The 13408-nt window shown below is 38.7% G+C and overlaps 1 protein-coding gene and 2 pseudogenes across 1 annotated transcript; all 3 read right to left on the reverse strand.

The window, feature by feature from the left end:
* The window catches only part of LOC104994737, a 3887-nt pseudogene extending 1740 nt beyond the window's left edge, over nucleotides 1–2147 (reverse strand).
* The window catches only part of LOC104994721, a 54963-nt pseudogene that overhangs the window by 40437 nt on the left and 1118 nt on the right, over nucleotides 1–13408 (reverse strand).
* On the reverse strand, nucleotides 3407–4336 carry LOC104994719 (olfactory receptor 187-like). Its single transcript, XM_010848373.1, has one exon. The coding sequence runs from the start codon at nucleotides 4334–4336 to the stop codon at nucleotides 3407–3409; it is 930 nt and encodes a 309-aa protein (XP_010846675.1).

Below are 13408 nucleotides of genomic sequence, written 5' to 3' on the forward strand. Positions count from 1 at the left end.
ATATATCAAGCTTTGTTATTATTTTTCCCCAAGTCACATTTGGCAATCTGGGGTCTCATTGTTCCATAGGTTATTTGTTCTATCTATGAAAAGTATCCTGGATATTTTGATAGGGATTGCATTAAATGCACTGATTGCTTTGTGTACTATGGCCACTTTAGCTTAATTAATTCTTCCAATCCAAGAGCATATCTTTCCAATTCTTTAAGTCATTTTCAGTTTTATTTATCAGTGTTTTAAAGTTTTGTATATAGGTCTTCACTTGCTTAGTTAAATTTATTCCTAGTTATTTTTTGATGCAGTTTTAAATAGAATAATTGTTTTCTATTTTCTTTTCCTGGTATTTCATTGTTAGTGTAAAGAAATGCAACCGATTTCTGTATATTAATCTTGTATACTGATACCTTGCTGAATTAATTTACTAGTTCTAATAGGTTTTGGATGGAGTCTTGGTACTTCTCTATATAGAGTGTTATCTCATTGGCAAATAGTGACAGTTCACATTTCCCTTTACAATTTGAGTACCTTTCGTTTCTTTTTTCTTGTCTGGTTTCCGTGACTAAGACTTCCAATATGATATTGTATAGAAATGGTGAGAGTGAGCATCTTTGTTTCTTTCCTAAATTTCAGCTCTCCACCATTGAGTATTATATTGACTGTGGGTTTGTTGTAAATGGCTTTTTGTATATTAAGATTACCGGGAGAAATATCGATAACCTCAGATATGCAGATGACACCACCCTTACGGCAGAAAGTGAAGGAGAACTAAAGAGCCTTTTGATGAAAGTGAAAGAGGAGAGTGAAAAAGTTGACTTAAAGCTCAACATTCAGAAAACTAAAATCATGGCATCTGGTCCCATCACTTCATGGCAGATAGATGGCGAAACAGTGGAAACAGTAGCTGACTTTATTATTCTGGGCTCCAAAATCACTGTGGATGGTGATTGCAGCCATGAAATTAAAAGACGCTTGCTCCTTGAAAAGAAAGTTATGACCAACCTAGACAGCATATTAAAAAGCAGAGACATTACTTTGCCAACAAAGGTCCGTCTAGTGAAGGCTATGGTTTTTCCAGTAGTCATGTATGGATGTGAGAGTTGGACTATAAAGAAAGCTGAGCACCAAAGAATTGATGCTTTTGAACTGTGGTGTTGGAGAAGACTCTTGAAAGTCCCTAGGACTGCAAGGAGATCCAACCAGTCCATCCTAAAGGAGATCAGTCCTGGGTGTTCATTGGAGGAACTGATGTTGAAGCTGAAACTCCAATACTTTGGCTACCTGATGAGGAGAGCTGACTCATTTGAAAAGACCCTGGTGCTGGGAAAGATTGAGGGCCAGAGGAGAAGGGGATGACAGAGGATGAGATGGTTGGATGGCATCGCTGACACGATGGACATGGGTTTGGGTGGACTCCAGGAGTTGGTGATGGACAGGGAGGCCTGGCGTGTTGCGGTTCATGGGGTCGCAAAGAGTCAGACATGACTGAGCAACTGAACTGAACTGAACTGATATTGAGATATGTTCCCTCTATATTTACTTTGGTGATAGTTAATTCAAGAATGGATGTTGAATTTTATCAAGTGTTTTTTTCTAAATCTACTGAGATGATCATATGGTTTTTTTTCTTTCCTTTTGTTGATATGATGTTTATTGATTTGCATGAATCATCCTTGACCCTGGAATGAATCCTGCTTCATTATGGTATATGATACTTTTGGGTAGTGTTGAATTTGATTTTCATCTATATCCTTCAAAGTTATTGCACTGCAATATTATTTTTTTAATAATGTCTTTTGTTTTGGTATCAAGGTAATGGTGGTAAACATTAACAGAATAAATTTGGGAATATTTTCTCTTATTTCTTTTGAAATAAGTTCTTTGTATGTTTGGTAAAACTTCCTAGTGAAGCTGTTCATTCCTGGATTTTGTTTGCAAGAAATTTTTGACTATTTTCCTCCTGTTCTGCCATTTCTCTCTTATTCTCTATGTCTATCCAATTTAAATTATCAGTCTAGTCTTTTAGCATTCTGAAACAGTGACGTTTTTCAGGTTGCTCTATAACATACAGACACACCTAGAAAGGACATATAGAAGAATCATTTACAGTTAAGAGGCAACTCACCTCTTTCCCTTTCTCTAAGAAACATATTAAGGTAAGAGGATCTCTTAACAGTGTAGCTCTGTCTTCATTGTCTTAGCTCCCATACCATTTTTCCCTCACTGCTTTCTCATTTCTCTTTATTTCTCTGTGTGGTATTTCACTTCCACAAGAAGTGAAATTTATCATACCTCAGATAATGTGGAATAATAGGCCTTTTGATTGCTAGCAAAATTCCTGGGAATTACTTCTGTTCACTCCAAACACAAACCCGCCTCCATACAGAGTTAAATTTGATATGAGTTTCCAGGCTACATGGCTGTAGAAATAGCAAAGATATCATAATCAAGTCCTGTTCACAGAGCCTGCACTATTTTACAACTGAATGTATTTATAGAGCCACATTGAACAATATATAAGCCTGTAAAATTTTTTCATTCTTGTTTTCTGCTCTAATAATTAAAATACAAAGTTGTTTAAAGAAACTTATTAGATACTAACATCTTGTATGCTTAGTCAACGCTATGGTTTTTCCAGTGGTCATGTATGGATGTGAGAGTTGGACTGTGAAGAAAGCTGAGTCCTGAAGAACTGATGCTTTTGAACTGTGGTGTTGGAGAAGACTCTTGAGAGTCCCTTGGACTGCAAGGACATCCAACCAGTCCATCCTAAAGGAGATCAGTCCTGGGATTCATTGGAAGGACTGATATTGAAGCTGAAACTCCAATTCTTTGGCCACCTGATGCAAAGAGCTGACTCATTGGAAAAGACCCTGATGCTGGGAAAGATTGAGGGCAGAAGAAGGGGATGATAGAGGATGAGATAGTTGGATGGTATAACTGACTCAGTGGACATGGTTTGGGTGGACTCCGGGAGATGGTGATGGACAGGGAGGCCTGGCGTGTTGTGGTTCATGGGGTCGCAAAGAGTCAGACACGACTGAGTGACTGAACTGAACTGAAATGAACTGATGCTTAGTTGCTCAGTCGTGTCTGACTTCTTGCGACCTCATGGACTGTAGCCCACCAGGCTCCTCTGTACATGGGATATTCCAGTCAAGAATACTGGAGTGGGTTGCTATTTACTCCTCCAGGGGATCTTCCTGACCCAAGGATCAAACCCACATCTCCTGTGTCTCCTGTATTGGCAGGCAGATTCTTTACCACTGAGCCGCCTGGGAATAAGTCAATAAAAGAATAGTACAACTGTAAATGCAAAAACTTTTAAATAATAATCAACACATAGACACATCTAATTGTATAGTTTTATAGTGTTTTAATGAAAAGAGAATACTTATTAATATGATAGCTAAACATTTCTCTTTAACATTTTTGTCAGTGAGTCTATGACTTTCTTATTTCTCAGGCTATAAATTATTGGATTTAAGAAAGGAATTATGACAGTGTAAAACAGAGAGTCCATCATATTCTGATCATTTTCTTGTGCAGATCCAGGGAGCACATACATGAAGAGAAGAGGCCCATAGTATAAAGAGACAGACAGGAGGTGGGCTCCACAGGTGGAGACGGCCTTCTTTATTCCTTGTAGAGACTTCTTTTTTAAGATTGTAAAGAGAACAAGTGTATAAGAGACAAGAACAATGGAAATGGTGAATGTCTGTATTGATTCAGCAAAAATGAATACTATAAGAAAATTAATGGAAGGATCAGTACAGGAAATCTTAAACAATGGTATAATGTCACAATAAAAGTGATTTACTATGATGGAATTGCAGAAGGTTAATCTGAGTAAAAAAGCATTATGAATTATGGCATGGAAGATGCCACCTAAAAATGACAAAACTAATAGCCAGATACATAGTCTATTGGTCATGATCACTGGATAAAGTAATGGTTTGCATATGGCCACATAATGATCAAACGCCATTGTAGCCAGCAGAAAACATTCTGTGGTTACGCAAATTGCAAAGGAAAAAAACTGTATCTTACATTCAGAAAGAGAGATCATTTTGCTCACGGCAAAGAAGTTGAGCAGCATTTTGGGGGTCACTGTGGAGGATAACCAAGTATCCACAAAGGCCAGATTCCCAAGGAATAAGTACATGGGGATGTGAAGGTGAGGGTCATTGCAGATGAGCATGATTAGACCAAGGTTTCCCACAATGGTAATGAGGTATATCATCAAGAACAGAAGGAACAGGGGGATCTGCCACTCTGGTTGATGTGTAAGTCCTTTGAGAATGAACTCTGTCAGCTCTGTTACATTTTTTGTTTCCATATCCTTGATAGATGACCTCTGAAATACAATGCAATAAATGGAAAAAGAAAATTTCACAAGAATTCTTAAAAGAAAATTCATTGAGAGTAACAGAACCATGCACTAGAATGAATGCCCTTTATTTACTCTTACTGAAAATATAAAAAGTATTTGTAGCAGTTGCTATTTTGGCAAAATGCAATAAATTTATTTTAAAATGTAAACAGTCATGAATAGATGTAGAAGAGAAAAAAGACATTCTGAACATGAGCAAATTTATGGGAAAACTATCCTGCGTTTTCAAGGTGAATATAGTGTCAAAAGTAAGTAGTTAGAAGGGCCTGGATTATAAAAGTAATCAGTGGTATGTGAAAGATCTTGAACTTTATTCTTTAAGGATAGGCATTCATTGGAAACTTTAAAACAGGGATTGGCATCATCAGTTATTTTTGAAATTAAATATTTGGTTGTAGATAATAGACTGCAGGGTGAATGACCAGTTGTGAGAAATACTAATCAGGAATCTATGACTCTTGTCCATGATTCCCAAACCAGATTACATATCAGAATTTTCTGGGGGAGTTTTGGTACAAAAATAAATTCTGAGGTATTTTCATAGAAACTGATTCAGCAGGTCATGAATACCAGTAATATGCATTTTATAAATGTCCTTCAGTGATTAAAATGCATTTGAAATTCTTAAGTCATTGTGTGCTATGATATTGGGAGTTTTGAGGAAGATAAAGAGATCAAAATTAATTAGATTTAAGTCATTAGGACTTGATAGCATAATAGATATGAAGGATAGTTAGTAAAAGAGATTGTCACTTGGTAGCTGGGAATAATAATCAAAATTTGAGATTGAGAACTCAGATGCAGTGGCTCATTTTTGCAAGGAGCCATCTCTGAACATCCGGATCACATAGACTTAGTGGTGTCATTCAATAAGGACTTGATAGAAATAATGACTTAGAAGTCATTGAAGTTACTGAAATATAGCATATATGACTAACCCAGTGGATGGTGTTCATAATGTTAAAACAAGAAAGCATGAAAATCAGGGTGAGGAAGTTATATTAAAGAGATTAAAATGTATATACATCATTTACTAGATCTGATTGACTTTTCTATTACAAATGTCTTGGTGGCAGACAAAAGTTGTTTACTCTAGAAGCCAAAAGTTCTAGAAACTGACTTTTCCTGGAGAGGCAAGTAGATCTACGGTTAACCAGTAAAATTCATCTAAACTAGATTTGAAATATGTAGAGCGGGGAGAGATGTCAAATATGAATGGAAGAGATTTGTGGTTCAAAGTCAACCAAGGGAGCAATAACAGGACCCCAGAAAATGCATCCTGCACCCCAAACAGTGGCATTTTCATTGTGAGTTGTAGCACTCAAGTTCAGCAGCAATGACAGCAGCCCTTACTGAGCTAGCACTAAGATATGATTTCAGCTGTTGACTGCTTAACTTCTTACTTTATGTCCCTGCATATTTCTCCAGTGGATTTCTCCAAATTTCCTAGCATTATTTGTTAGAGCCAGTTTCCTTTCAGTTTAGTCATTTGTCTTGAAACCAGGAGCTGTGGCTCACACAAAAGGAAAAAAAGGAAAGAGCCACAAATGGCTACAGAGCAGAGTGATGAGAGAAACCAGGAGGAAATTGGAAAACTGAGACTGAAAAGTTAAAGAGAGGAAAATATGCAAGAACAAAGGAAAGTACAGTGCCTAAAGCAAAATGAATGTTCTAGTAGGATAAGGAGTGAACAGAGATTACTGAGTGTGAGAATGAAACTAATGTTACCATGTGTAAAATAGATAGCCAATGGGAATTTGCTCTATGACTCAGGGAACTCAAACTGGGGCTCTGTGACAATCTAGAGGGGTGTGATGGGGAGGGAGGTGGGATGGAGGTTCAAGAGAGAGGGGACATATGTATACCTATGGCTGATTCATGTTGATGTTTGGCAGAAACCAACATGATTCTGTAAAGCAATTATCCTTCAACTAAAAAGTAAATTTAAAAAAAGAGAGACTTCTAGTGGCTTTAGTGAGAGAAGTTTCCATTTTGTAATAGACTAGAGGTTGTAGGATAATGAGAATTGAATGAAAGCAAGTGACACAGCATTGAGGAAAATGAAATAAAGATGTGAACAGATGTGGATTTTTTTTCTTGAGGAACAATGTCATTAAAGTTGTCAAAAGAAAGAGAGGTGGGAATTGAGAGGAAAGAGGATAAAGAAGTAGAAAGGCAAATTTGAGTGAAAAGGAAATAAGAAGCAGGAAGGACTTCCCTGGTGTTCCAGTGGTTACGAATCCACCTCCCAAAGCAGGGGACACGGGTTCAAGACCATGCTCCGCAACAAGAGAGACCACTGCAATGACAAGCCCATGCACCACAAATAGAGAGTAGCCCATGCTCTCCACAACTAAACAAAGCCTGTGCATAATGGTGAAGACTGAGTGTAGCCAAAAATAAGCGAATAAATAAAATTAAAAAAAAAATAAGAAGCAGGAAAAGAGGACAGAACATAGATGGATAACTAAATAAATGTATATTTAATACATATTTCTTACACTAAAAACATTATGACCTAAATCCCTAAATACACTTTTAATTTGATTAATGTTTTAGTTCACCACAACATATCCTGTGGAGTCATTATAGTCAATCTAATCAGACATACCATTAAAGAGTATAAAATAGTCTTAGAGCTATTTTGCACATCCAGATTTTACTTTTAACAACAAAACATACAGATTATTTACTTCTTATTATTGTTTTCCCTTTTCAAATGCCTGTTTTGACATTTTGTAAATGAAATCAAAATTATTATGTTTAACAGTATTTTAATTTTCCTTGAAAAATAATGAACATTATAGAAATCATTCTCTTACCAGTATCTGTTAAGAAATTGTCAAGATCCTCTCAGCATTTGGTTTTCCGAGGTAGAAATAATACAGGAGCACTGGAATGACAATACCACAAAGAGCAATATTTTATACACTGATTCATTTTGGAGGTTTCATTATCCAGGCTTAGGAAAATGTTGTTTATTAAATTTTTTTTAACACAAGAATTAACCATTTGTAGGACTGCCAGAGAGGAAGGAGTGGAGAACTAATATTCCCCTGATAGTGTCCATGGAGTTCCATTAGGACAAAGCTAAGCTGTTCTTCTGGGCATTGAGGACTTGGGCATGTATGAGAAATCCATGTTGTTCCACAGGGCATTACAGACTCTGAAATTATAAGCAGTAGTCACTGTAGACAGCTCCAGTTCTAATTATTAAAATTGTACTTTATGCCATACTTTCAAACACAGATGACATATTTGACATATTTGTGTAAACTCCAGCATATCTCTAAATTTTGGTACTCTGAGAACTTTGCTCAGTATGATCTTGTGTGAGCCAATCACATATGATTTGAATGAGGTCAATGTTTTAGATTTCCCCCAAACTCCAATTGCAAGAAATTTGACCTTTCTGTGTAGCTGGAACTCTCATTCCAGTTCTAAACCCTCAGAGAGCCTGGATCGTTGGAACAACACAAAATAATAAATATGGCTTCCAAAGAGAGAGGCAGCCGGAGCGAGATGGGGTGAGGGAAGTGAGCATATGTGGATAGCACAGAGTCTGGAGGCCAGATTATGGAGTTTGTTCTTTACCACATCTTACAGGAAAACTATTGAGGGATTTTGAACATGGTGATAACAAATTCAGATTTGTGCAGTAACAGAGACAGTTGTCCATGAATGTTCATTCAGAAAAATAAAGCTTACTTTACTTGTTTGTGACATTTTGGTGTGATATCTGAAAAGAAAAAAGTACTTAACTTCCACTTTGGACCTCCTGGTTAGATAGGAGGAGAGCAAAAACACATCATTTTGATAGACTGATTAATCACTTATCCTGCTTCTTTACATTTTTGCTGGTGAAAGCCAAAATAGAGGAGATAAGTAACATAGGAGAGAGGGGTTCCTGTGAAAAGTACACAGGACGGTGGAGTGGGGAATGTAATGTGCACAGGTCGCTTCAGCACAACCAACACTTGGATAAAATTTACTGCCCTCTTCAATTTTGTGTAATTGTCTCCTAACTTATTTGGTTGCCTATCTGTGAGCACAAAGGCCTGTATTACTGCTTCCAGTATGTGTAGTCTTTTCATTTATGATCATTTTAATTTTTAATACCTCATTGTGCTTTCTTTGCTTTTCCCTAGTGACTTCATAATATTGTGCCTCTTTCTGTCTACCTTTTTTGGTGAAGTGTTTGTTCAGATAGTTTGCCCAATTTTTAATTGGGTTATTCATCTTTTTATTATGAGTTTTGGGAGTGCTTCATGTATCCCCAGTGAAAGTTTTTTTTCAGATATATAATTTGTAAATATTGTAATGTAACACACTAATCTGTTACAGTGATGACATTATGTTGATTGGTTATAGTAAGCAAGAAGTATTTATATTGGTAAGACATTCGCAAAAGACATAGAAAACAAATCTCACAAAACTCTGGGGGCCTTCTACTTTAGTGGAATGTCTAGGTGTCCAGTGATACAGCACATGTTGAGATAATTCTTCTAAGTGAAGGATATTACTTCTGGCTCTTCCTGAAACTGAAAGAGAGGAACAACAGATAATATGCCTCTATAAATTTTGGAGGCAACACTATTGTTATTTGGATGTGTTACTACAGCCCATTTATTGAAGGACGGGAAAGGCTGATAATTTTGTTTGGGGCTCAGAATAAGAGACATGGGGCATGTCTAGGCTTTTGTGCAAGCTCTTCAGTCCCTTAGGCTAAGGGTCCCCAACTTCTGGGCCCTGGACCATTACCTTCTGTCAGAGCAGAAGCAACATTAGATTAGAAATAAAGTGCACAATAAATGTAATGCTCTTGAATCATCCCGAAACCATCCTCCCCTTCCCCTGTCCATGGAAAAATTATCTTCCATGAAATCAGTCTCTGGTGCCAAAAAGGTTGCAGACTGCTGGCTTAGACCATATTCAACAGATCCAGTGGAGCTTGAATCAGCAGTAGCGGATGCTTGGATCCTTTAATAGGCCTCTAGAGGTGGAAATAGATGCAGGCCCTTAGAATTTTGAACACAACACTTTCATCCTCTATGGATAACTCCTCTACTTTAGGAAAGTAACCATTGTTTGTTGCTCACTCTCTGCTACTGAGCCTCAGTAGAAAGTGTATGTTTAACCATGGCCAAAATTTGCCATGATACCAGAGCTACCCTTGTTAAACTAAAGGTTATCTGACCCACAAACCATAAAGTTGTGTGTATACAGCAGCATTCTTTTATCAGACGAAACTAGTAGACACTTGATCAAGCAGGAACAGGCCCTGAAGCACAAATAAGTTACCTGAAGAAGTGGTCTAAATTCTGTTGGTGTCTACTCCTACTACAATGGTGTCTCTCTCACAGTGTGGACCTGTGGTCCTATGGGGAGTTCTCTGTAATTAGTTTACAGAGAAGAGAAGACTGGAGCCTGCAGATCCAGATGAGTCTGCATGGTATACAGGCACCATCAGAAAGTGGACATGTGCTGCACTACAGCTCCTCTCTGTGACGTTCCTGAAGGACATTGGTGATGGGAAAACCCTCTAGTGGGCAGAACTTTGAGCATCACACCTGGTTGTTCACTCTATTTGGAAAGAGAAAGGGGCAGGTATGTAATTATACACCGGTTCATTGGCTGTGGCCAATGGTTTAGCAGGATGTTCATGGACTTTGAAGGAAAATGACTGGCAATACAACAAAATTTGAGAATTATGTTAATTGAGCTCTCTGAATGGGTAAAAATAACATGAAATATTTGTGTCCCATGTGAATGCTCACCAAAAAAAGTCATTTTAGCAGAATGGGATTTTATCATTAAGTTATTAAGGTGACCCATCACTGCAGGTGGTGACTGCAGCTATGAAATTAAAAGACGCTTACTCCTTGGAAGAAAAGTTATGACCAACCTAGATAGCATATTGAAAAGCAGAGACATTACTTTGCCAACAAAGGTCCATCTAGTCAAGGCTATGGTTTTTCCAGTGGTCGTGTATGGATGTGAGAGTTGGACTGTGAAGAAAGCTGAGCGCCGAAGAATTGATGCTTTTGAACTGTGGTGTTGGAGAAGTCCAAGAGTCCCTTGGACTGCAAGGAGATCCAACCAGTCCCTTCTGAAGGAGATCAGCCCTGGATGTTCTTTGGAAGGAATGATGCTAAAGCTGAAACTCCAGTACTTTGGCCACCTCATGCGAAGAGTTGACTCATTGGAAAAGACTCTGATGCTGGGAAAGATTGAGGACAGGAGGAAAAGTGGACAACAGAGGATGAGATGGCTGGATGGCATCACCGACTCGATGGACGTGAGTTTGAGTGAGCTCCAGGAGTTGGTGATGGGCAGGGAGGCCTGGCGTGCTGCGATTCATGGGGTCACAAAGAGTCGGACACAACCGAGCGACTGAACTGAACTGAATGTATGGACACTAGTCACTCTTTCTCAAGCACTCTGTCACTACTCAGTGAGCTCACAAATAAAATGGTCAGTGTGTCAGAGATAGAGGCTACACATCTTCTTAACACCTAACTTTGAGTTGTGCTTCCTAAGGCCAGCTTGACTGTGACCTCTGTCGAGTGCCCAGGTAGCCAGCAGCCAAGACCATCACTGAGTCCTGATGTGGCACCATTCATTGGAGTGATCACCCATGTGCCTGGTTTCAGGTTCATTACTTTGAACAGTTTCCATCATGGAAATGGGAGTGTTTTGTTCTTACAAGAATAGACACTTACTCTAGATACAGATATATTTAGGTATATGGGATTCCCTGCAGAAAATGCCTCTGCCAAAATTATCATCCTTCCATCTTTATGGTATTCCCTATCCACTGTCATAGTACTACTGACAGCACTGCTTCTGATCAAGGACCTCAACTTAGTGGAAAAAAAAAAGTTAACATGTCCACCCTTGTGGAATTCACTGGCTTTACTCTATTTCCCACCACACTGAAGCATACAGTTAGATAGAATGATGAATAGCTCTCATAAAGCCTCAGTTAACAGCAGAACTAGATTGCAATATCTTGCAAGGCTAGAGCAGGGAACTCCAGAAGACTGAATATTTCTGTACCTCCAATATTTGTTACTGCTTCTCTCAAAGCAAGGATTCATGCGTCCAGGAATCAGGAGACAGAAATGGGATTGGCGCCCGTGTCTACTACCCTTAATGACCACTACAAACTACTTGTTTCCTGTTCCTGTAATTTTCTCCTCTGCTGGCCTTGTGGACTCACTTCCAAACAGGAATGCTTCCACCAGGAAACACAACAATGATTCCACTAATTGAAAATAGACTGCCCCCTCAATCCTGTTAACTCTATGTTCCTTTGAATCCTCAAAGAAGGGAGTTACTGTGCTAGAGGAGGTGATTGATGACAGCTACAAAGGGGAAATGGGACTGCTCCACAAAGGGAGTAACGAAGAGTATGTCTGAAATACATAAAACCCACTAAGGTATCTCTTAGTATTTTCATTCCCATGATTCAGGTCAATGAAAACGTCAACCAACCAATACAGACAGTAGTTCTTATGGCCCAGAGTCTTCAGGAATGAAAGTTTGTGTTACCACACAAGGTGAAAAACACTGTCCACCTAGGCAAAGGGAATACAGAATGGATAAAAAAATAAGTTAGTTAAATATCAGCTACAATCATGTGATCATTTACAGATATGAAGACTGTAATTACCAAGAGATTTCCTTCTTAGTGTGATATGAATACATTTGTGTGTGTGTGGCAAATTTTTTCACTTTTATTCTCTTAATCTTGTGACATAAGATGTACTGACTTTATTTATACTAGTTAAATAATATGATATCAAATTAATAACACACAAATGACCAGATATCAAGGAGAAAAATAAATATCACTCAAAGATTTTACCTCCTCAAGAAAGAGGTAGAATATTTTTGTTATACATATGTAAGTGTATAATGTTAGGTGGAATTTAGCTTTGTTGTTTTCTTTATGTGAAGATAAAATATGGTCTTAGGAGATGTTTACAGGTGCCAAGCTGACCATGGGTAGACGGGCAAATTCCCTTGTGGCTCAGATGGTAAAGCATCTGCCTACAATGCGGGAAACCCGGGTTCGATCCCTGGGTTGGGCAGTTCCCCTGGAGAAGGAAATGGCAGCCCACTCCAGTATTCTTGCCTGGAAAATCCCATGGACAGAGGAGCCCAGTAAGCTACAGTTCATGGGGTCACAAAGAATCGGACACGACTGAGCGACTTCACTTCAGATTTGTAATGGTTCATTTTATATGTCAATTTTGTTGGGCTGTGGGCTGTCTAGATATCTGATTAAACATGATTTGGGTGTGTGTCTCTGTGGGTATTTCCATAAGTGGTTAGTATGGAGTTGGTGGACTCAGTAAACATATGGTCCTCCCCAATATATCTGGGCATCATCCCCATTAGCTGTGGGTCTGAATGAAACAATGAGGAAGAGGAAGGTTGAATTCAGTGTCTGCTTGCCTGGTTGACATTGGTCTTCAGCTGCTCTTGGTGACCATGATTCTATGAATTTCATACACAGATAAGAATGTATACCATGCTTCCCTGGTGGCTCAGATGGTGAGGAGTCTGCCTGCAGTGCAGGAGACCTGGGTTCAATCCCTGGTTTGGGAATATCCCCTAGAGAAGAGAATGACTACCCACTCCAGTATTCTTGCCTGGAGAATTCTATGGACAGAGATGCCTGGTGCTTAGTCCATGGGGTTACATAGAGTTGGGCACAACTGAGCGACTAACACTAACTACTGACTCGAACCTTTGAATTATGACACTTGCTGTCCTCAGTTTCCTACTTGAAGAGGGCATTTCATGGAGTCTCTCAGCCTCCATAATTGTGTGAGTCAATATCTCATAAAAATGACTTTAGTTTATAAGTAGAAAATAAGTACTCTTGCCTGGAAAATCTCATGGATGGAGGACCCTGGTAGGGTGCAGTCCATGGTGTCGCTAAGAGTCGGACACGACTGAGCGACTTCACTTTCACTTTTCACTTTCACATATTGGAGAAGGAAATGG

This window comes from Bison bison, unplaced genomic scaffold (genome assembly GCF_000754665.1).
Source record: "Bison bison bison isolate TAMUID 2011002044 unplaced genomic scaffold, Bison_UMD1.0 scf7180017864265, whole genome shotgun sequence".
NCBI lineage: Eukaryota > Metazoa > Chordata > Mammalia > Artiodactyla > Bovidae > Bison > Bison bison.

Bases quoted from the DNA above. Each gene is read 5' to 3' on its own strand.
- LOC104994719 (XM_010848373.1), bottom strand. From the start codon at position 4,336: ATGGAAACAAAAAATGTAACAGAGCTGACAGAGTTCATTCTCAAAGGA.